The sequence below is a fragment of the Ascaphus truei genome, chromosome 3, assembly GCF_040206685.1.
Source record: "Ascaphus truei isolate aAscTru1 chromosome 3, aAscTru1.hap1, whole genome shotgun sequence".
NCBI classification, from domain to species: Eukaryota; Metazoa; Chordata; class Amphibia; order Anura; family Ascaphidae; genus Ascaphus; species Ascaphus truei.
The window spans coordinates 64,498,468-64,519,519 of NC_134485.1; the positions used below are offsets into that span (position 1 = coordinate 64,498,468).

At 44.8% G+C, this 21,052-nt stretch overlaps 1 protein-coding gene and 1 long non-coding RNA gene across 3 annotated transcripts in view; one reads left to right on the top strand and one right to left on the bottom strand.

Annotated features, from left to right (window-relative positions):
- ADORA2B (adenosine A2b receptor) overlaps nucleotides 1–15,567 on the bottom strand; it is an 81,394-nt gene extending 65,827 nt beyond the window's left edge. Inside the window, exon 1 of one of the 2 annotated variants that reach the window (XM_075594173.1) lies at nucleotides 14,248–15,567. In XM_075594173.1, coding sequence (XP_075450288.1) covers nucleotides 14,248–14,573 — 326 coding nt within the window. In that variant the 5' untranslated portion in view covers nucleotides 14,574–15,567. The remainder of the gene's footprint in view (nucleotides 1–14,247) is intronic. The other variant, XM_075594174.1, reaches the window with a different exon arrangement.
- Nucleotides 15,556–20,640, top strand: LOC142491510 (uncharacterized). Its single transcript, XR_012800417.1, has 3 exons — nucleotides 15,556–15,861; nucleotides 16,168–16,264; nucleotides 16,521–20,640. It is a non-coding gene; the product is annotated as an uncharacterized LOC142491510 (long non-coding RNA).
- The last annotated feature ends 412 nt before the right edge of the window (nucleotides 20,641–21,052 follow it).

A 21,052-nucleotide genomic window follows, 5' to 3' on the forward strand; every position in this document is an offset into this window, starting at 1 on the left:
GTATGATTAATGCCAGATAATGTTGATATCTTTATGTGCCTGGTAATTACATAACACAACAACTCCATTCTCGTTCCACCCTTCCCATTCTGTGTGTGACTCTCTCCCCCATTCCCTGTGTGCGCGTCTCTCTCTCCCCCCATTCTCTGTGTGTGCGTCTGTGTCTCTCCCCCATTCTCTGTGTGCTGCCTCTCCCCCCCCATGCTGCCTCTCCTCCTCCCCCCCATGCTGCCTCTCCTCCCCCCCCCATGTTGCCTCTCCTCCCCCCCCCCATGCTGCCTCTCTTCCCCCCCCATGCTGCCTCTCTTCCCCCCCCATGCTGCCTCTCTTCCCCCCCCCCATGCTGCCTCTCTTCCCCCCCCCCATGCTGCCTCTCCCCCCCCATGCTGCCTCTCTCCCCCCCCATGCTGCCTCTTTTCCCCCCCCATGCTGCCTCTTCCCCCCCCATGCTGCCTCTCTCCCCCCCCCCATGCTGCCTCTCCCACCCCCATGCTGCCTCTCTCCCCCCCCCCCATGCTGCCTCTCTCCTCCTCCTCCCCCCCCCATGCTGCCTCTCTCCTCCTCCTCCCCCCCCATGCTGCCTCTCTCCTCCTCCCCCCATGCTACCTCTCTCCTCCTCCCCCCATGCTCCCTCTCTCCTCCCCCCCCATGCTGCCTCTCCTCCCCTCCCCCCATGCTGCCTCTCCCCCAATGCTGCCTCTCCTCCCCTCCCCCCATGCTGCCTCTCCTCCCCTCCCCCCATGCTGCCTCTCCTCCCCTCCCCCCATGCTGCCTCTCCTCCCCTCCCCCCATGCTGCCTCTCCCCCCCCCCATGCTGCCTCTCCCCCCCCCATGCTGCCTCTCTCCCCCCCCCATGCTGCCTCTCCCCCCCCCATGCTGCCTCTCCCCCCCCCCCATGCTGCCTCTCTCCCCCCCCCATGCTGCCTCTCTCCCCCCCCCCATGCTGCCTCTCCCCCCCCCATGCTGCCTCTCCCCCCCCCATGCTGCCTCTCTCTCTCCCCCATGCTGCATCTTGTGTGTGTCCGTTCTGGTCCCTACCTGCCTCTGTGGAACATTGGAGGGGAAGCCATCTTGAGCCCTGGCAGCAGACACCGAAGCTCCCACTGTCTCACTGCTGGGGCTCCTCTGCCTCTAACCCCGCCCCCACCCTCTGCAGCTACAGTCAGACCGGCCTCTGCTCTGTTCCTGCATTCTCTGCTCTCTGCTGCCCCCCCTGCTCTGATGGCCAAAACCGAAACAGCCACAAAAAAACGGGACATTTTAAAGAGTGCGGGGCAGCCGGGACAGGCACTAAAAAAACCAGGGCTGTCCCGGCTAAACAATCAAAATCAGCTGCAGCATAGAGTTAGGCTACGCTTATTGTGCTGGTGACGGTCGCTGGAAAATCAAATGGAGAGGACTTCCAGCGATCGCGACCAATCCGTCGTGTCGCGCTTGCTATAAGCGCACATGACGGCGGCAATGCATTTGTTTTGCCACGACGTTGCGTCGCTGTCGCCATTTCGTTTGTGTGCCTATCAGGAGCACCATATAAAAACTACATAAACAGGAGCACCATACAAGTGCCAGATTAGGTAAGAATGTAGAATGATGCATTGTCCTATCACACACGCACACAAAAGTAGTATTGTCACTTTAAAAACGTCCTAAGCCACTTTTAGGGCTAGAGAGGAAAAAAACACAGTAACATTTAACCAAAAGTAACACAAGCCTGTGCTTAGAGCTTGGACAACTGTCCCAGGCCCGGTGGCACCCCACCCAGTCACTGCTATCCTTCCTCTTCCCTTCCTGTCGGTGCCGGAAGTCACATTCAGCTTCTGGCAGATAGGAGCAGGGTGCTGTGTGTGTCTGTGTGTGTGTGTGTGTAGGGGGGAGAGTGTGTGTGTGTGTGTGTGTGTAGGGGGGAGAGTGTGTGTGTGTGTGTGTAGGGGGGAGAGTGTGTGTGTGTGTGTGTGTGTGTGTGTGTGTAGGGGGGAGTGTGTGTGTGTGTGTGTGTGTGTGTGTGTGTGTGTGTGTGTGTGTGTGTGTGTGTGTAGGGGGGAGTGTGTGTGTGTGTGTGTGTGTGTGTGTGTGTGTGTGTGTGTGTGTAGGGGGGAGTGTGTGTGTGTGTGTGTGTGTGTGTGTGTGTGTGTAGGGGGGAGTGTGTGTCTGTGTGTGTGTCTGTGTGTGTGTGTGTGTGTGTGTGTATGTGCTTAAAGAGGCAAACAGAGTGTGAGGGAGAGAGTGTAAGGGGGCAAGAAAAAGGGGATGGGGGAGAGAGAGAGTGTAAGGGGGCATGTCATCTTCCTCCCCAATTTGTATGCCTTGGATACAAAACAAGTAGACTGCATCTACAGTAAAAAAATAAATAACATTTAAAAAAAACATTCCAATGTTACCTACCAACTATTCTAATGAAGGGACAATTCCCAGGTTCACATAGGAAACCTCACTTGCCCTTCTGTGGAGTTTTACTGAACTGCCTGAGGCCGTCTGCCATATTGGTCGAAAAGTTGATTAAAACTGGAATGTCTCTGAAAACAAAACTCCTTATCCCAAGGGCTAAAAAGACACCGACCCACTTCCTTCTGAAGCAAGATGAGTATTTCCAGCCCATGGCACATACCAGCTGCAGGAATATTAATCCCAGAGGTGGTGTCGGCAGAACGGACCCAGATAACCACGACGTCTTCAATATGGTTGGAGGTTATAGTGAGTTAGTGATGTATTCATTTCCATTCACTTGACAAAAGGAAGTAAAAGGAATAGGTCATGTGGTACCTTTTATTGAACAGACAAATCGTAGCTTTCGAGGGTTCTACATCAGGTATGGCAGAAATATAGAAAGAGGATGTAATGATAAATCAGGATATATTAAGTACTTTAATCAATCTTCAGGGGTTAACGAGAGTTACAAATGGTGTTAAAAATACAAGAATTGTTTTCATGACCCATTAAACCCTTGTTCAGGCCTAGTTTAGTTTATAGGACTGATTGAATTCCTTCTAATATAGCCATATTTCACTAGAATAAACAGGACACGTAAATGTACCTTCAAATACATTCTTTGGAGGGTTCTGCAAAGTTCAGGGGACTTGGCTAGGGTGTTCCAAAAAGTACATTCATTTAATATGAATATATTATGGGAGGACACCTATTCTGAAGAATAACTAATAGATATTTGTAATAGTTGCAAGGAGACAAATGCAGCAAGGCCAAACCCTTCTAGTTTAGGAGGTGGCAAGGGACAGATATCCAATTGTCACTCAAATTTAGGAGCAAGCTGGTCAAAACGAGTCTTACATTCGGCAAATGCACCTGACCCTACTGATAGGACTCACGTTTTTCCAAGTATTATAGAAATAAAGTTATGAGGTCTTTTATATATTGAGGCAGGCTTTTAAACGTCACAAGACAGTTTTTTCCTTTTAGGTCGTAAATGTTAGCCAGAGCCAAATTAATGATAGGGGTGGGCCTATGTATATTTCAATGGTATATGAATAGTATATATTACAGAAGTCTTCCCTAGGTATTATGAGAATTAGACGTCAGACGTGTGTTTTGGGATCAAACACGCGAGTTCTCATCTTTTCCAGTGAGGTCTCTGGGAAGAAGCTAGACATGTGGTAACGTACTGTATAGGGAATTCTGTTTATCCTGTTATTTTAAGAAAATTATCCGCATTTATTGTAACTATAATATTTTCTGTAACCAAAGCACTGTATTTTTTGTATATGTAACGGTGTTTCCCTCTGGGCCCTTCTGATCCTGACCCCATATGTGAGAAACTATCCCAATTACATGTATGTGTAGTGTGGTGCACCTGCTGGCTCACAGGACTCGTGAGTCTCCCGCTTGATGTTATGGGGAATATCACCATGACAGGCGTCTGAGGTAGTGTTCTGAGTCCTACTCACATTTGGTACAGCGCCTCCACTTGTCCCAGGTCCCCACAATAGCAGGGCAAAGTTCCTGGACAAGAACCCCTAGGTGCATCTTCTTGCTGAGTAACTTCATTCACAGACAAGAAGGTTCTTTCCATGGGCATCTTTATTGACATGGGTTCTGGCAGACTGCCCATCACAGCGGCCGACACTTAGCCGCACATCTTGTAGAGGCCCTCCATGCAGAAGGTTCCTCCTGTCTCTTTGAGTTGTTCTTCCACCTCTCCCCTAAGGGAGACCACCAGCTGTGCCAGGTCCCTGGACACAGTGTGTAATAGATTGTCCCTTGGCCACTCTGACAGACTTGAACTGCTGCAGACCTTGAACTCCAACTCTGAACCAGCAGCCAAAGAAGAACCCTTGAACTGAACCACTAACTTTTGGGAGTGCTGTGTAATATATAGGCTCCAGAATGACCCACCTCTGTGTCACTAACAGTGGCCACAAAACATGCTGTCACTTCCTTTGCTACATATATGACACATCACAGGGGTTTGAGGGCAAACCTCCATGAACACTACTGGCCACCCTGCCTTCTTTCCAGGATTACTGCCAGCAAGAGAGAGATCTGTACACCAATTTTTGCACATGGCTACATATATTTAAGCAAAAATTTGAATAAGTGATGCTCTGGTCACCGATTGAACTGTTGCACGCTCTGTAGAGAGTAAAGTCAATTTTTGGACACATTTTGCCACAATAGATGTGTCAAGTGCATAGTTTTTCTTTAATAAACATGGAACGAAGACCCTGGCAGATACATATTTATCCTGCTTTTCCCTTGGTTGGTGGCGGCGAATAGATATTGATTGCGATAGAGTAAGGGGTAAATATTAACCTCATTTGAAGTACCTTGCGCAGGTGAAAGGAGAGTTGGCTAGAGCCGGGTGTGTATTAATCCTAGTTGCATATTTAAGTCACGTGCTCACTTGTGCACTATTCACGACAGATTGTATATGGGGACGGAGTGAGGGGAGATACTGTTCATTTGACAGACCATTGCGGAAGGTAAAAAGTGGGTCAGCTAGAGCTGTGAGCACGTGACCCTTATCCCATATGCAGGTCACGTGCTCACAGGTGCGCCGTACATGACAGAGGGGATATTATATACAGAGTTGCATGCAGGCAGACTTTTGTGAAAATGAACAGAAGGCATAAGAAGCTACATTCCATTGTAATGCAATACAGACCTAGACCATTAGCAACCCACCTTTTGCATTCACCTGATGGATCATTAATGCATCTTCAACTTTGCATCTATGGCTTCAACATATTACAATTGGGGTCTTATACCTTTAACCGTGAAAGGGCATACAAAAAAAGTTTGTATTAATCAAGACATTAAAATAGTGTTTAGGATCCTTCTCTATAAGGAGTTACAGAAAACTCCTGCTTTATATACATGCAATAAATAGATGGGCTGACATGTTACAAGATATTAGAAGTGTATACCGCGTTGCGGAATATGGTGGCGCTTTACAAATAAATGATAATGGCTCATCCAGTTTCCATGCAAAAAAAAAAAAAAAAATAACACAAATAAGGTAACAATAGGAGCCTAAAGCAAACATGTCCAGTGAAATGACGTTCATCAAGTTAAGATCAGGTTTCGTCCTTCCAGGACCCCCCAGAGAATTTGGTAGCGAAGCCATTAAGGCTGAAGACATTCCTCTTAATTTCTATGACAAATCAGCCTTTAAGATGTTCTTACAAATAATGTGCACTGTTTACAATAGTAATGGCAATTGCTCAAGGATCCGTGCACATATAACTGCCTAGGCAGGGGATAATGATGTGCAGCTGCTACTAGAAAGATAAATTCCTGTTAAAAATAAAATAAAAAATATTCTATATTTTTTGTAAATTCCCTCCCCCCCCAGGATTGAAATGCAGACCCTGTTAAAATTAACAAACAAAAAAAACAAAAAAAAAAAAAACTGTTTTTCCTATATCTATTAATCCCAAGTGCCTGCTTTCTACACTTTATATATTATGTACTTTCAGTGCACAGAGGTAGGTTTGCCCACTGAATGTGTTTGTGACATACAGTACACCTATTATCAAGGTGAGCTTGTGCCTAATATTCACAATTGACATCTCTGATATTGATCTGCTAAGCTATTAGCTTTTTTAGGCATATTTTTGTTCCTTACTGGGTCAGTAACTACAGACATATTAGACCATCCGGTCCATATTATTCCATGAGGCAGTGAGTCAACATTCATTTGTTATATACCCGGTATTTCATGGAGGTATATACATGTGTATTATCAGTCCTATGTTACCTGTTCCAATTATACAGGCTTTTTTTAATCCTTTTCATTGCTGCACTAGAGGGTTAACTCCTACTTGTGAGTTTCTTTTCTACCATTAGGTAGATTGGTTAGATTTTCTTTATCCACCTAGTTTGCAGTTTTAGTATTACGTATTGTTGTCTGTTGTGTGTTTTGTCACCAATGTCAGTTGGTTGTTGGTTTCAATGTTTTGACACTTATTTTAATTGAGATTTATTAAATATTATGTATTAAGTTACTCATCATTTCATCATCACATACAACGAGTGCTGTCAAATAGGGTGCTTTTGTTTCCTAGTATCCACACCTATTATCAAGGGCAGAACCAACACCACAGTATTTCAGTCTCTATGAAGGATGCAGTTAGTAGTGGTCTATTACATACATTTTACCACAACGGGTTAAATATGCCCTGCTGTCCAAGTTGCTATTTAATGCGCCGGCGATTAACAGGTTTTATTGCCTTGCTGAATCTGCTATATCGGTCAATGCGGAGATACGTTTCTTACGCGCTGTGGTTATTAAACAGAGAACCAACAATGGCTGTAAAAAGACAATGCTTTTAGGGTTTTAAAGCATTATGAAATATTAATAGTGCTCAATAAAAAATTTACACAGTAAGAGAAATTGACAGAACATAGGAAAATTTACAAATTTGTATATAAAAAAAATAATATATACAAATAAATGTTTCTCAGCCTTTATCCAAGATCAACTTTAAGCACCTCATCAGGGGTCAGTTCACTCCTGATAAATTAGACATCCATTACAACTCAAACAATGACTATTTTTACACTTTCAGTCTCATAATGTTCTTGTAAATCACTATTTTTCTGTCATTTCAAAAATCATGCCGCCCCACAAAAGTATTTAAAATCATGCAATCACAAATAACGTACATTTTTATTATTCACACGCGACATGTTCTGCATGCCTTCGTAAAGAAGGGTAAGTTCGAAAGTATGTAATGTCATTTTTCTGATGATGTAGACAGACTGGTACACAAAAATCGCTGTGCAACAGGTTTTTCTCCTCCGCAGAACGTTATAGAATCGTGACATGCAGTACAGAAATATCTACTATATGCAGTACTTCACACTGAAAAGGGGCATGATAAAATGAAAGCGGTGTGTGTCATACAGAGTATCTGCACTTAAGCTGGCACTACGGTTACAGTAACCATCAATTAAACTGCCATTTACAACATAATCAGCTAGAGAGAGTATACATGTAAGAATTAGAGCCTGTCGTTTCCGTGCACTGGCACTAATAATAGAACGAGCTGTCCCATAAAGATGTGGTGAAGCCATATACGTTACTGTCTGCTACACTGTTGTATTTCCCTGGCACAAGTCTGCGACTACTTCTGGAAAAGAACACTATAATGTTATTATGCATCTTATAATAACATGCTTTTTCTATGATCAGACAAAGCTTTGGCTGAAGTGCTTTGGGACACTTCATCACTGGATGAATTTAAAGCTGAAAGGGCTATTCATGTTCTTGTGCCAGTTCTGGCTTCTCATGAAGTGGTCATCTAATTCAACGGTGTTTGATACTTGGCTGTGCATTGCTAGGGGATTAAAAAGCCAGCACTTTATTTCTGTTGATGTAGCCTTTCAACTTTTTATTCCCTTTCTGCTAATTATTTTCTTATTGTGTGCGCGTTCTAACGTGTGTGCGCTAGATGAGATCTCTCTCCATCAGGGGTCATTCTCCATACTAACACTCTGCTATTGGGTGTGCCGCAGACCCCTTTGGCAACAGAGCGCTGAAAGCCCCTCAAGCAAAAATTTGGTTTCAGGCGCAACCCCTTAAAACATTTTTACTACTTTTTTTTGTGCTCAACACCCATTAGTTTTACTGCTCATAATTAATGACGTATGGCAAGTTTCACAATCATTCCCCAAATAAAATGCCACCGTTTTGGCACTACTGAGAGCTTTGAATAATAAAAGACCCAGCCACTTGGGAGGTGATTAGAATGCATACTGAAACCAAAGGGATAAAAGAGTAACATCAACAGGTCCCCACCTGGTAATATGTGGGAACTCAACTAATGTAAAGTATGAATGTAGTATATAAAGTCTGACAATTGATCAGATGGCATATCTCATTGCCATCAAAAAAGTAGATGAATAAGAAATTAGACACCAACAAGGATGTTCAGCAATAGAAAAATATATTCAATATAAATCCCACATTGTAAAAAGAGATCAGTCAACAAATACGTAATTGATCATACAAAATATATTCAACGTGAACAGAAAAATAAACAAATACGAGGATGTAATGAAAGACAATGTCTGACCGCATGGATTTAGAAAGTACAACAGGCCGACACCCAATAAGGGAGAGACTACGTTTCGGGCAAAGGCTCGCCCTATATCAAAAGTATATTCATTACTGCTGACTGATCTCTTTACAAAGTGGCATGTGTCTGTATTACTAAACATCCTTGTTGGTGTCTTATTTATCTGTTTGATTACATTGTGCATTCCTTGGATTATTAGAATGCCCAATTGTGATCCTCTCCAACTGTACCAATGTAGCAGATACTGCACCTTTTGTACCTATTCCTGCTCATGCTTGAAAGCCGAGGCGTGCTGCACTGCTGCTATCCCATTAGTTCAATCTCTGAAACTCTTGCTAATTACAGCAGCTTGAAGATCAATGACAGATTTGATAAATGATCGTGTTATTGGGGGGGGGGGGGGGCGGGGGAAGGGGAAACACTCACCAGGTCTATATTATATACAAATAAATCCAAAAATACAAGTGTTTTATTGGTAACATGATCTTTACAAATAATAAATGACATGCGTTATGGAGCCTACTGTATATAGGAGGTGCTCAGCTGCTTGTACGCTTCTGTATCACACAGGGAAAGAAAAAAACAAGAGCACTTATTTTCATGTGCCCAATCTATACTGTACGTGTTCTGTTTCTGGTCATTAAAACCCCATCCATTCCACCAATGATTAACATAAAACAAGTAGCACTGTGGTTATATTAAAAACACAGAACAATCCATTTAAAGGGACAAACCCATGTATCAGACAAAATAGGGGGTAGGGGGGAGATCTATGCATGATGAGGTGGGTCTGCGCCTAAACACTTCCTTTGCCACCTTTCAGGGCACCGTGGAAACCAACGCAGAAAGCGTGCAAATATAACCCCGCCCTAAGCTCCTCTAACTTTCTCTATAAAGACCGAATAGCATCGGAAGCATACAAGAAAATGGCGTAAAGACGGTTAATACAGGCTGTATGCACATAGACTATATATTGCAGCGCAATTTGTGACAAAATAAGCACTTTGCTCTACTTTTAGGGTAGAATACACATTAGTATTTATAAGAACCTTTACATTCTTAGAAAGATAGTCATATTTAATTTGTGTTCTAAAATTAAAAAAAATAAAAAAGCAGTTTTTATTTTTATCTGGACCTGTGACATTTAATTTCAGGCAACTACGTCTTCCACTGACATTAGTTTGGCTAGAAATTGTATCGCAACTACAGTAATGAAAGGGAAAAATAAAAAATAGTGAATGACAATTTGCCTGTAGATACGTTTTTCAAATAGTCTTGTCCCTAAATAAGTTATGTTTAAATAGATCATAGAAACCCTGCAAAGTTTTTGGTTATAAAGGACCGCTGACTTGTTTAAAAATAATTAAAAAAAAAAAAATTAAAAATCTGAAAAAAGTTAGTCAAACACAAACATCTTTTCTATTAAACACTATTACAGATATTATTACCTTCTGCTTCTAGAAGTAGTGCACCTTTCACCAGACAGGCAGAGCTGTTCAGCCATTGTTTATTCGAAAATAATGTAAGAACATGGATTTTTTGTTTTAATGAGGAAAGTGGAAATTTAGTGTAGTAAGTAAAACAAGTACAGGCAGTCCTCGGTTATCCGACACAATGCGTTACTCAAAATGGCGTTGGATAGCGAAACACGTTTTCCCATAGGAACACTGTTTAAATGAAAGGTTCCGTTCCTGAAGGCATTTTTAACACTAAAATACACCAAATATTTTATGCAGGCAATAAGATATGCAGCACACACAAATTATATAGTGTATATACTGTTATATAGTGTATATACTGTAATATATATATATATATATATCATAACATAACAAATAATATATTATATAGTATAATATAATATATATACGCTCTTACGACGTTTTGCAACGTTGTATATATATATATATATATATATATATATATATATATTTTTTTTTTTATTTTTATTTTTTTTTTTTTAAACCATTGTATGTCCGTGTCTAGGGGCAATCACATTGGACCTTTGGCCTGTCACTCCGCCTCAGGCCAATGAGATGGCTCCCTTGGCCCGCCCGCCCCCTTCTCATTGGCCGGTGTGGTCTAACAGTGTCTCACACACACCCCTGTGCCCCCCTCACCGCAAGCAAGCAGGTATCATCACCACCAGCCCCATTCGAAGCAGGGCAGAGGAAAAAGCAAAGGGGGGCATACAACAAAAAACAACAAACTGACTGATACACGAACTGCCTGTCTGAAACTCACACACACACACACGCACACACACACACAGAGCCTGAGACACACACACTGACTTGACGCACACACAAGCTCTGACTGACTGCCACGCGCACACACACAACCCCTTACTGACGCACACACACAGACTGACGCGCACACGCTGACTGACTGACTCGCGCACACACACACACACTGACGCACGCGCACACACACACACTGACTCACGCGCGCACACACACTGACGCGCGCACACACACATACACACACACTGACTGGCACGCGCACACACACGGACTGATGCGCACACACACACTGACGCGCGCGCACACATTGACTGAGGCACACACGCACTGCGTGTGTGTGTGCGTCAGTCAGTGTGTGTGTGTGTGTGTGTGTGCGTCAAACTGACTGACGCACACACACTGTATGAAGCTGTATAGGGGGGGGGGAACGGAGAGGGGGGAGACAGGGGAAGAGAGAGAGGGGGGAGGAGAGAGAAGAGAGAGAGGAGAGTGAACATTACATCCCGGGCAACGCCGGGTCTCTCAGCGCGCGTGCGTATATATATGTATATATGTATACATACATATACACACACACACAACGTTGCAAAGCATCGTAAGAGCGTTGGATAAGCCATTTTGGCGTTTTAAAAATGAATATAGGTATGCATTGCATAGCGTTGGATAAGCCATTTGTTGTAAAGCGAAGCGTTGTAAAACGAGGACTGCCTGTAGTCGTATGAAGCTTAATCCAGTGCATTGCACTTATACATAAGTTACATACAGTACAACAGTAAATGTAGGTTGGTAATTTTTTTTTTAAACGATGTCCATTGAGTGCAACCTAAGTTACATATAGACAACAGATACTGAGCCTATATTTGTATTTACAGTATATTGATCCAGAGGAAGGGAAACAAAAACCCCAGTGAAATATCATCTAATGATCTCATAAGGGGAAAAATAAATTCCTTCCTGGCCCCTGTGTCACTAATTTCATGCTTGCACAGTGAGCAAGGTCACAGGTAGTGTCTCATGTCACTTGTACACACTGCAATCGGTGGTGTAAGCACCACATGAAGGAATTGTGGGAGGAGTGTAGAGGCACAGTTATACAGTACCATCTGCTTTCGCCCCCAAATATAAAATCAATTACACAATTACAGTGACATTCATATTGAAGATTGGATAAACAGAGTCGGAGGGAGGGGACATTATTTTATTCTCTAGCAAAATGGGCTAAGAAATAAAATGGTCAATAACTTCGCAAGGAATGCAAGGACACAGCCACAGGGCATTATCCAGTAGTGAAGAGGGATAATGCACAGTTTAATGATGAATCGACTTCCTTTCACTTGAATGAAAGTTAGTTATACCCCGTTTCTCATCATGCTGTACATAGTGTACTGAGAGAAACAGTGACAGGTGGGACCTGGGGCTGGGGGGTACCGAACATTTCCACATCGGGTTTAAAAATAAAATGTTGATGTTGGGCTGAACCACACACCTTTGAAGCCCTTCAGCGGTTCTTAGCAATAAGTGTACAATACCCATTTTCTTCCATTGGAGTAATGACAGAAAGGAGTTGTATGAAGAGCCACTGATGGATAAACTAGACAATATGTCCCACCCAAACCTTGAGTTATCTTTGTGACAGCATACTATTTCCCCCTCATCTTTCAGTGGAGCGTTCATTGGCACTTTGGCGGTGAAGCAAAATGATTTATAAACCTTTATCTACCTAAAGAAAAAATAATAATGTAGGAGGTACTCAGCCACTATGAGTACCATGACCCTTTATATATTGACTGATTGCTGAGCATCAGGGATATGGAATGTTGGAGTGGCAGCCCAGAGCCAAGAAGTGTTCAGGTTTATCCAAGGTAGGATATTTCCTCATAGATGTCACCTTAGGTAAATCTGAACACTTCTTGGCTATCACTCCAGCATTCCATCAAGCATCTATTCCTAATGCTCGGCGATCAGTTCATTTTTACAGGGTCTACTAACTAACTTTCCCCCCCCCTTTCTTTATATAAATATATATATTGTGGTTAAAATGTGGTCGATTCCCTTCTTGCTCTGTAAGCCAAGGGAGTGGCGGGGGGGTTTGCTCTCCAGCTATCAGACCCAGTATCACTGCTATTTCTATGATACTTTAACCACAGATCACAGTGATGTGACTCAGAAACAATGGGGATCTGATTACATTAGTACCGTGCAATTTACTCAAAGGTTGATGTATAATGCTCTGAATTTAATTACTGATGTCTGAATATGTATGAGTAAGGACACTTGGTATAAGTATAAAAGGAATAAATCGCATACCATACGAGTCACATTGTTTTTAGGAGGGAAGGTCTAGTAGAGATTAATATATATTAAATAATTACATTTAATGAGTTGGTGACCTGCAGTTTTCCCTCACACAATCCATGTGTAGCAGCCTTGCAGAAAACAAACGAACCTCTGAAGTGGGATATAATTCTGTGCCACCTCCACACAACCATGAGCAAGTTATTTTCCCCGGAGTGCTTCAGGTCACAAAACTGGTTTATGCGTTTTCAATACCAGCGAGTCTTTACTGTTGTATTACACATCCCCAAAACCTCAGTTAAGGGACATGTGTCACACACACACACACACACACACACACTAAAATAGGGAATATCTCCCAAAAATTGTATGAGAAACACAGGAACGTGAATAGTAAAGTCATAAAATAACTTAATTCAATGGGATTTTCTTTCTAGCCTCAAAAAAAATCTAAACATTACAAGCAGATCTCTTTGCAGAGCTACTGTATATGTCACACAAAAAAAAAAATAAAGTCGCTATAGACAGCATTCAAATGCTTATTAAAAGAGCCACAGTAGCAAAGCACAGTATTTGGGGGGGGGGGATCAGTGCTGCAAAATAATGGAAATGTAAAGTTATCAGGACCAAACCTAGCTGCCCCTCACGCTTTGGGACGGATAACAGCTACAGGAACACGTATTCTCTACCTTCTGTCCGATACCAGAGCAAAGCAGCAAGTGAAACATGCGAATAAGCTGTGTGTGACTTTGGGGAAATCCCCCTTTATTTCCCTGTGAGGTGTTAGTGATGTTGTCCTCTCTTATTCCAACTTACTCTACATTGCAATATACAATAGCTGCTTTTATTACTGGCTTATTATCCAGATTGTTTTTTTTGCAACTACAGTTGTCACCTAAGGGTGCCTGAAAACAACCCTACCGGAAACCAATATATTTGATTGTATTGTTGGAGAGGTTTTACCTTTACAATAATATACAGCAATTACAATCATGGGTGTAGCACTTCTATGTCAAAAAAACAAGACACACAATATTCTTGGTGCTTCAGCAAAATCAGCCAAGTGATCAGGGGTTCCCTGTGCGAAGGACATATTAATATAGTAGAGAAACTCAGATCCAAGTTAAGTCTGATCAGCAACACCCCCCACCCAGCTCCTCCATGCCATTGCCTCTTACCTGAGTGGGATCTTGATAGCCAGGTACCGGTCAATAGCCACAGCCAAGAGGCTGAAGATGGAGCTCTGGGTCAGCACCAGCACGAAGCAGGCAAAAAACAGGCAGCCGTGGAAATCAATGGTGAAGCCGATGCTGATGGTGATGGCAAAGGGGATGGCTAGCAGACCCACGGCAATATCAGCCACTGCCAGCGAGACCAGGAAATAGTTGGTGGCATTCTTCAGCGTGCTGTTGATGGCCACTGCCCAGCAGACCAGCACGTTCCCTACCACGGACAAGACAGCGATGACCACCTCCACAGCTATGTAAACTGGACTTGCTGTCATTTCCACTACTGGTTATGAGCACAGGAGGAGAGTTGCAGGCATCTGGAAGGGTGGAGGGTGAATCCCCCTTTACAGGATCCAACCCCTATCCAATTACACCCAGGGAGATGAGGGGAAGGGGGAGCATGTTGCACTGGACCGCAGTGCCGTGGACTTCTGCTCCACTCAACTTTTCATAGGATGAGGCCAATCAGCAGCTTGTATTGCACAGGCTACACATGCATGGGGGTTATATGCTCAGAGAGAATAGGGCGCTGAGGGTGTGGGACCACAAGGGACTTTAGCACCATGTCATGTCCAGGGTGGGTACCGAGGCTTTTTTACAGGGTCCTGGTGCCTCCTCACAGTCCCCACTCACACCCCCTGAGGAGGGGGGGGAGGGGGAGAGGACGCACTTGCCCTGCTGCCAATCAACAGCGTGGGGTGGCCACCTACGGTGAGCGCAGCGCTGCTCACTGCAAGCCTGCTCTGTTTAACAGCCCCCCCGGCGGGGCAGCGCGGTGGTCACACATCACCATGCAGTGCCCAGGTGCCCTACAGGGGTCAGGGCTATGGGGGAGGGTGGCCAAGCCTGGGAGAGTGCATCAGGGAAGCGCCCCCTCCCCCCCAAGGCTGGAGACTTGCTCCCTCTGCAGAGAAATCCCTTCCCAGCCACCGAGGTCTCTTCTCAGCTGCCAGGTCCCTGACTGGGGAGGACGGGCAGGTTAATGTCCTGCTCTTCCCTGCACAGTGGTGAATAAAGTGTGTGAGCTGCTCTCAGGGGCTGCTCTCCCCTCTGCGGGGAGCAGGGGCTGCCTGTGCGCTGGGGGGTCGGGCTGCCTGTGCGCTGGGGGGTCGGGCTGCCTGTGCACTGGGGGGGTCGGACTGCCTGTGCGCTGGGGGGGTCGGGCTGCCTGTGCGCTGGGGGGGGTCGGGCTGCCTGTGCGCTGGGGGGTCGGGCTGCCTGTGCGCTGGGGGGTCGCTCTGTCTGTCTGGCTGTCTGTGCGCTGGGGAGCTGCACTATATTTATACAATGTAACTTAGCGCTAGTTTGTAGCATACGCGTCAGCTGGTGCCTGTTCTCCTCGGGCCCCTCCCTCCTTTACTATATGTCTCGCCTGTAGTGTGCCCGCATTTTGCATATGACCTGTTACCCCTCCCACTGGCACAGAAAGCACTACAGGGTCCGGGGCACTTTATTCCGCTTCAGTGGAATATATACCTAACACTCTGACCAAGATACCGGGGCTACTGCTACATGCCCCACAGAGGCACCAAGGGCAAATACTTCTCATTGTCTATATAGAAAGTAAGGGCAATTACCTCTCCCTTAGCAGTTAAGGTGCTTAATAAAAGTAGTGCTACAGTGCTTAAAAAAATGTATTACCCATTTTTTTTTTTAAACTTTGGGGTAAAGCTATTTGGACTTTCTTTAAAAAAAGATTTAAGCAATATGTATGCTTTGATAATAGAATGGTGAAAGACTTTCTGAAATGCACCCATTTTCCATTGAAAGTGACGTGGAACTGTATGTTTGTAAATACAAAGCGGTGGTGCTCTAGTTGTGGAAAGAAATAATACTGTCACCTTACACCACTGTTCTCTTCCTATTTAGAGGCATTGAAGAGAGACATGGGGAGCACATGCTGTAACTGGCTCTGATAAGAGCAGCTATGTAAGGGACCACACCAATAACCTCAGAAGCTTCCAGGGCAAGTGCCACTTTCCTTCTTTTGAAACACTGTGAGGGGGTCTGGAGCAACTACGTCTTATACATTAACATTAGAGACATCAGGGGTTCATGCCTCTTCTGTACAGACATTGTGCACATACCACCCCTACTCTGGCACAGCGACTTGTACTGAACCTTCAACCAAAATATATTTTAGCTCAGAACGAGCAGGCGCCCTTATTCAGGGTCATTTATTCATACTGTATTAATCTCATTTTCATCCTTTCCATCATCAGGGTCGCCGCAGACAGTTTTCCCGGGGCCCAGGACTAAGGATAAGTGAAAATGTCAAACTCCGCTTCCCAGAATTCTGCCGATCATTTTGCAAGATATATATATATATGATACAAAGGACCGGGAGGTCCGAAACGTTGCTCCATTTTTTCCTGTACTTCACCCCTGATGTTAGATTGATGCAATAAACCTTTTTTACATTGGATACTTACCTGAGAGTGCTGCAGATCTTTTTTCCTGTCTATTGTTGTCGCTGGATGGTGATCCCAGCTACACTGCTAGCACCCTGCTCCTAAAAGATAAGTTATTTATTCTACTCTTGCCCAATTAGAGTGCCCTGAACATCTTTGTGATATATATATATATATATATATATGTCATTTCCCAGAATCCCTTGCTGCAATGGAAGCGCTGTATGCTGGGCGATAATGGGGACAGACAGGGTTGCAGACCTGTCTAAGACATGCAAATGAACATACAGTAATATTTACAATTGCTTTATGCTTTACTGTGGAGGGTTTTTGTCAAATTTTTTACCCACCATAACCTTAATAAATTATATATATATTATATATATATACCCTCAAATGTCCGTCCAAATAAATTAAGGAAACATAACTGTGCTGTTTTTTTTAAACGTCCTCGCACACCTCGCCCCCTCCTTTCTCACCTCCTCTCACCCCTTCTCCTCTTATACCCCTCCTCCTCTCATCCCCCATCTCCTCACGCCTCCTCCTCTTACACCCCCTCTCCCCCTCACACCCCCTCTCTTCCTCACACCCCCTCCTCCTCTTCCCACCCGTCCTCTTCACACCCCCTTTCTCCTCTTCACATCCTCCTCTTCTCTCACCCCTCCTGCTTCTCTTCTCACCCCCTCTTCCCTAACCCCTCCTCCTGTTCTCTCACTCTTCGTCTCCTCACACATCCCGCCTCCTCTCCCTCCCCCTCTCCTCTCACTCCCTCCTCCTCTCCTTTTACCCCCTCCTCATCTCCTCTCACCCCTCTCCTTTTCTTCTCGGCCCCATCTCCTCTTCTTCTCTCAACCCTCTCCTCCCCTTTTCTCACCCCCACCTCCTCCTCTTCTTCTCTCACCCCTCCACTTCTCTCAACCCTCTTCCTCTTCTCTCACCCCTCTTCCTCTTCTCTCACCCCTCTTCCTCTTCTCTCACCCCTCCTCCTCTTCTCTCAACCCCCTCCTCCTCATCTCTCAACCCCCTCCTCCTCATCTCTCAACCCCCTCCTCTTCTCACCCCCTCCTTCTCTTCTCACCCCCCCTCCTCCACTTCCTCTCTCACCCCCTCCTCATGTCTCACCCCGCCTCCTGCACTCTCAGCCCCTCCTGCTCCTCTTTTACCCCCTCTTCCTCTCACCACTCCTCCTCTTCTCTCACACCTCCTCTTCTTCTTCTTACCCCCTCCTCCTCTCACCTCTCCTCCCCTTCTTTCACCCTCTCCACTTCCTCTTCTCACACCCCTCGTCCTCCTATTTTCACACCCCCTCTTTCTCCTCCTCTTTTCATACCCCTCCTCCTCTCACCCAGGTAATGCCTACCAGTGATCTCTGGAAGACACAGGCCAGCAGGAGCGGCGGTAGAGACGGGCAGTGGGCACGGAGCAGGGTGGCAGAAGAGACGGGCGATGGGAGAGGAGGATGGAGGTCAGCGGTAGAGACGTTCTGCAGCAGAGGCGGTCGGCAGTTAGACGGGCGGTGGCAGGTGAGGAAGACAGAGAGGAAACAAAAAAACAGCGCAAAACCGCATAGTGAAGTATATCAAAATATAATTGATTATAAAAAAGGTAAGTATTAGGCGTACATCAGGTTAAGAGAACAAACGCATTGAGTGCAAATAGCACTACAGGTTACCACACTGTAGCAGGTATCATGGGTCACTGGCAATCGCAGTTGAAAGGAATCGTAGAATCGTAAAATCAGCCTCACGTCCCCAGTGGAAGGTACTGCTGGAAACCTGTCTGTCTGGTGGTCTTGGTCTCATCAAAGGAGGGCTCCTCTCGGGGAAATCGGCGTGTGTGCACCCACACAGCAGGATTGCGTCGCCGCCGGGTGACGTAACAGCGACATAGACGGCAGTCTCTTCCGCACACATGGTGTGCAGATCAGTCCAATGTGGAACAAAGTCCCGATCTCACCAAAGCAATGTGTGTAACAGCTTAGAGTCACAAACTCAATGGTTAACACCAAGCATATGGGGCTAAAAATCGTAGCAATAGCGGTAGCAATCGTAGCGGTCCTCTGTCTTCCTCTCCTGTGGTCCCCTATCTTCATCTTCCGCCACTACCGCCAACTACCTCTGCCACCGTCCTGCTCCATGCCCACCACCCGTTGTCCGTCTTCCTTTTCCACTCCCGCCATCCCTGCTGACTGCCTATGTCGCCTAGTGGTTGCACCGGCCCTGGTCCCGTCCCACACTTTATAAAAGGATTACCATGCCAGCTATATAGAGTTGATAATGAGCCTAAGGCACCTTACCTTGGGGGGAGGCCCCTAGTGCTGCACCGGGCCCAACTTCCGGCATGGGGATGGGGCCTACACGGGAGGCTGGAGTGTAGCAGGGAAGAGAGGCCCACTACAGGGGGGAAGAGTTGGGCCCCGGCAGCCAACAGAGGTCCAGACGCGGATGTTGGCCCGACCTCTGGCCAGGATCAACTTACAGAGCTGGCCAGACCCCCTGCAGCTGCCAGGCCCGGGACAGTCGTCCCGGCGCTCCCTCCCTGTCGGCAGCCCTGTCCATGCTCACATAACTCATTGTGAAATCTTCCAGTATTTCTCTAGTCTTTGCACCATGGTAATTTTCTAAAAAAAATACTTAGTGGGTTTATGTATCGAAGTCTCCTGGCTGCGAATATATCGGACAAAAAGTAGCAGAAGATTTGTCTAATCTAAAAAGACCAATTTAATGCAATAACGTTTTTTCTTTGATAAATCTTGTGCTACTTTTTGTCCCAGTTTTGCAGCTGGGAGACTTTGGTACATAAGCCCCTTTATGTTTGAGACTTGGTTACTGGAACTTTAGAGTCGTTACAGCATTTTGTCAGCGAAATATGAGCTTTTTTATCACCTCAAGCAAAAGAGATCTATATTGTGTATTCTGTGCTAGTTGTCTCAGTGCTTCCAGAGTTAAGCTTTCAGGATTAGATTTGCAAAGCTACTGAACACATCTTACATTATAAAACAACTGTTACAGATGGTAGACATGGTTTTATATGGAATCTAATCAGCCAGATAAATTCTCCTTGTTTTCTTCACAAAAATGAAACATATTAAACCTCTGAACTTTATTGAGCAACTTTGATTTATGTATACTCCATTTATATAGTGGCAACCGTTTACACAATGCTTTACAGAAATAGTATGCAAGACAAAATACTGAGAAATACCATACTAAATGGGGTTACGTATATATAAAAGTAAACACTGATCCAAAGAGCTTACACTTTAAGCACATTGATGGGGCTCAACAAGGTTCTTATGAGTTGAGTAATAATGATATTCTGGTGAAGATTTTATTCAGCTATATAAAATGAAGATTTCTAATTCATAAAGGGCTGAAATGTGGCTTGAGATCTCCTTGTGAGGTTTGAGCTAACGTATTAATCCAAAGCCACAGATTTTACCTGCCACAGCCTGCAGCTAGCAGGAACTTACACAACAGGGAGAAAGACAGGCAGAATAGACACACCCTGTTACAGGTATATGTAACTGTTCATGCAATGTCATATAATGTACAAGCCTGTTCATTTACTGTAATCATGTATTGTTACTATAACTCTGTGCCCAGGACATACTTGAAAACGAAGTATCTTTCAATGTATTACTTCCTGGTAAAACATTTGATAAAAATAGAAAATAAATAATGCAGTGAAGCTCTCTGGGATTAAATAGACTGCAAAGAGGGGGAAGAGCCGACAGAGATAATAGTGTAGTATATTATCATTTAGATTGTAGTATTTTTACTCCACCTCTCTGTCTACCTTAGATTGTTATCTTGTATTTTATGTCCGAGTTAAATTCATGGGATCCTCTGTAAATTATTGCTGACCTGAGGAAGAGAGAGAACAAAAGCGTGTTTCATAATCTCTATTGTCAATCCAAATAAAAAATGTATCACCTAATGCTGAAGTTCTCATTGTAGTACATCCAAATTAGATGCACTCACAAAGAATTGCATGTATGTTATTGCTCATGGGATCGCTGGCAGGCTTGTCTCTATCCCAGGCGCTGGTTCTAGCGCGGTTAATGAATGCTGGGAGGCCTGCTTGGGAATGCTGCACGTAGCCCTTTTCCCGTGCGGTGCTCTCCCCAGTCCTGTTTTTTGGTGCCCAGTTTAGCCTCCGCTTTTCATCGCATGCAGTTTGTCCTCAGCGGCTGTAAGATGTGTTACACAAGATGCTTCACTGTATAGCAGATACGTTGCTTTCTTGATATTTTGCCCTTTTCTCCCTCCATATTCTGTTGCTATCAAGTATCAGCCCCACTCTCAGTCTTGTATGTTAGTTTATTGATTTATGCTGGTTTA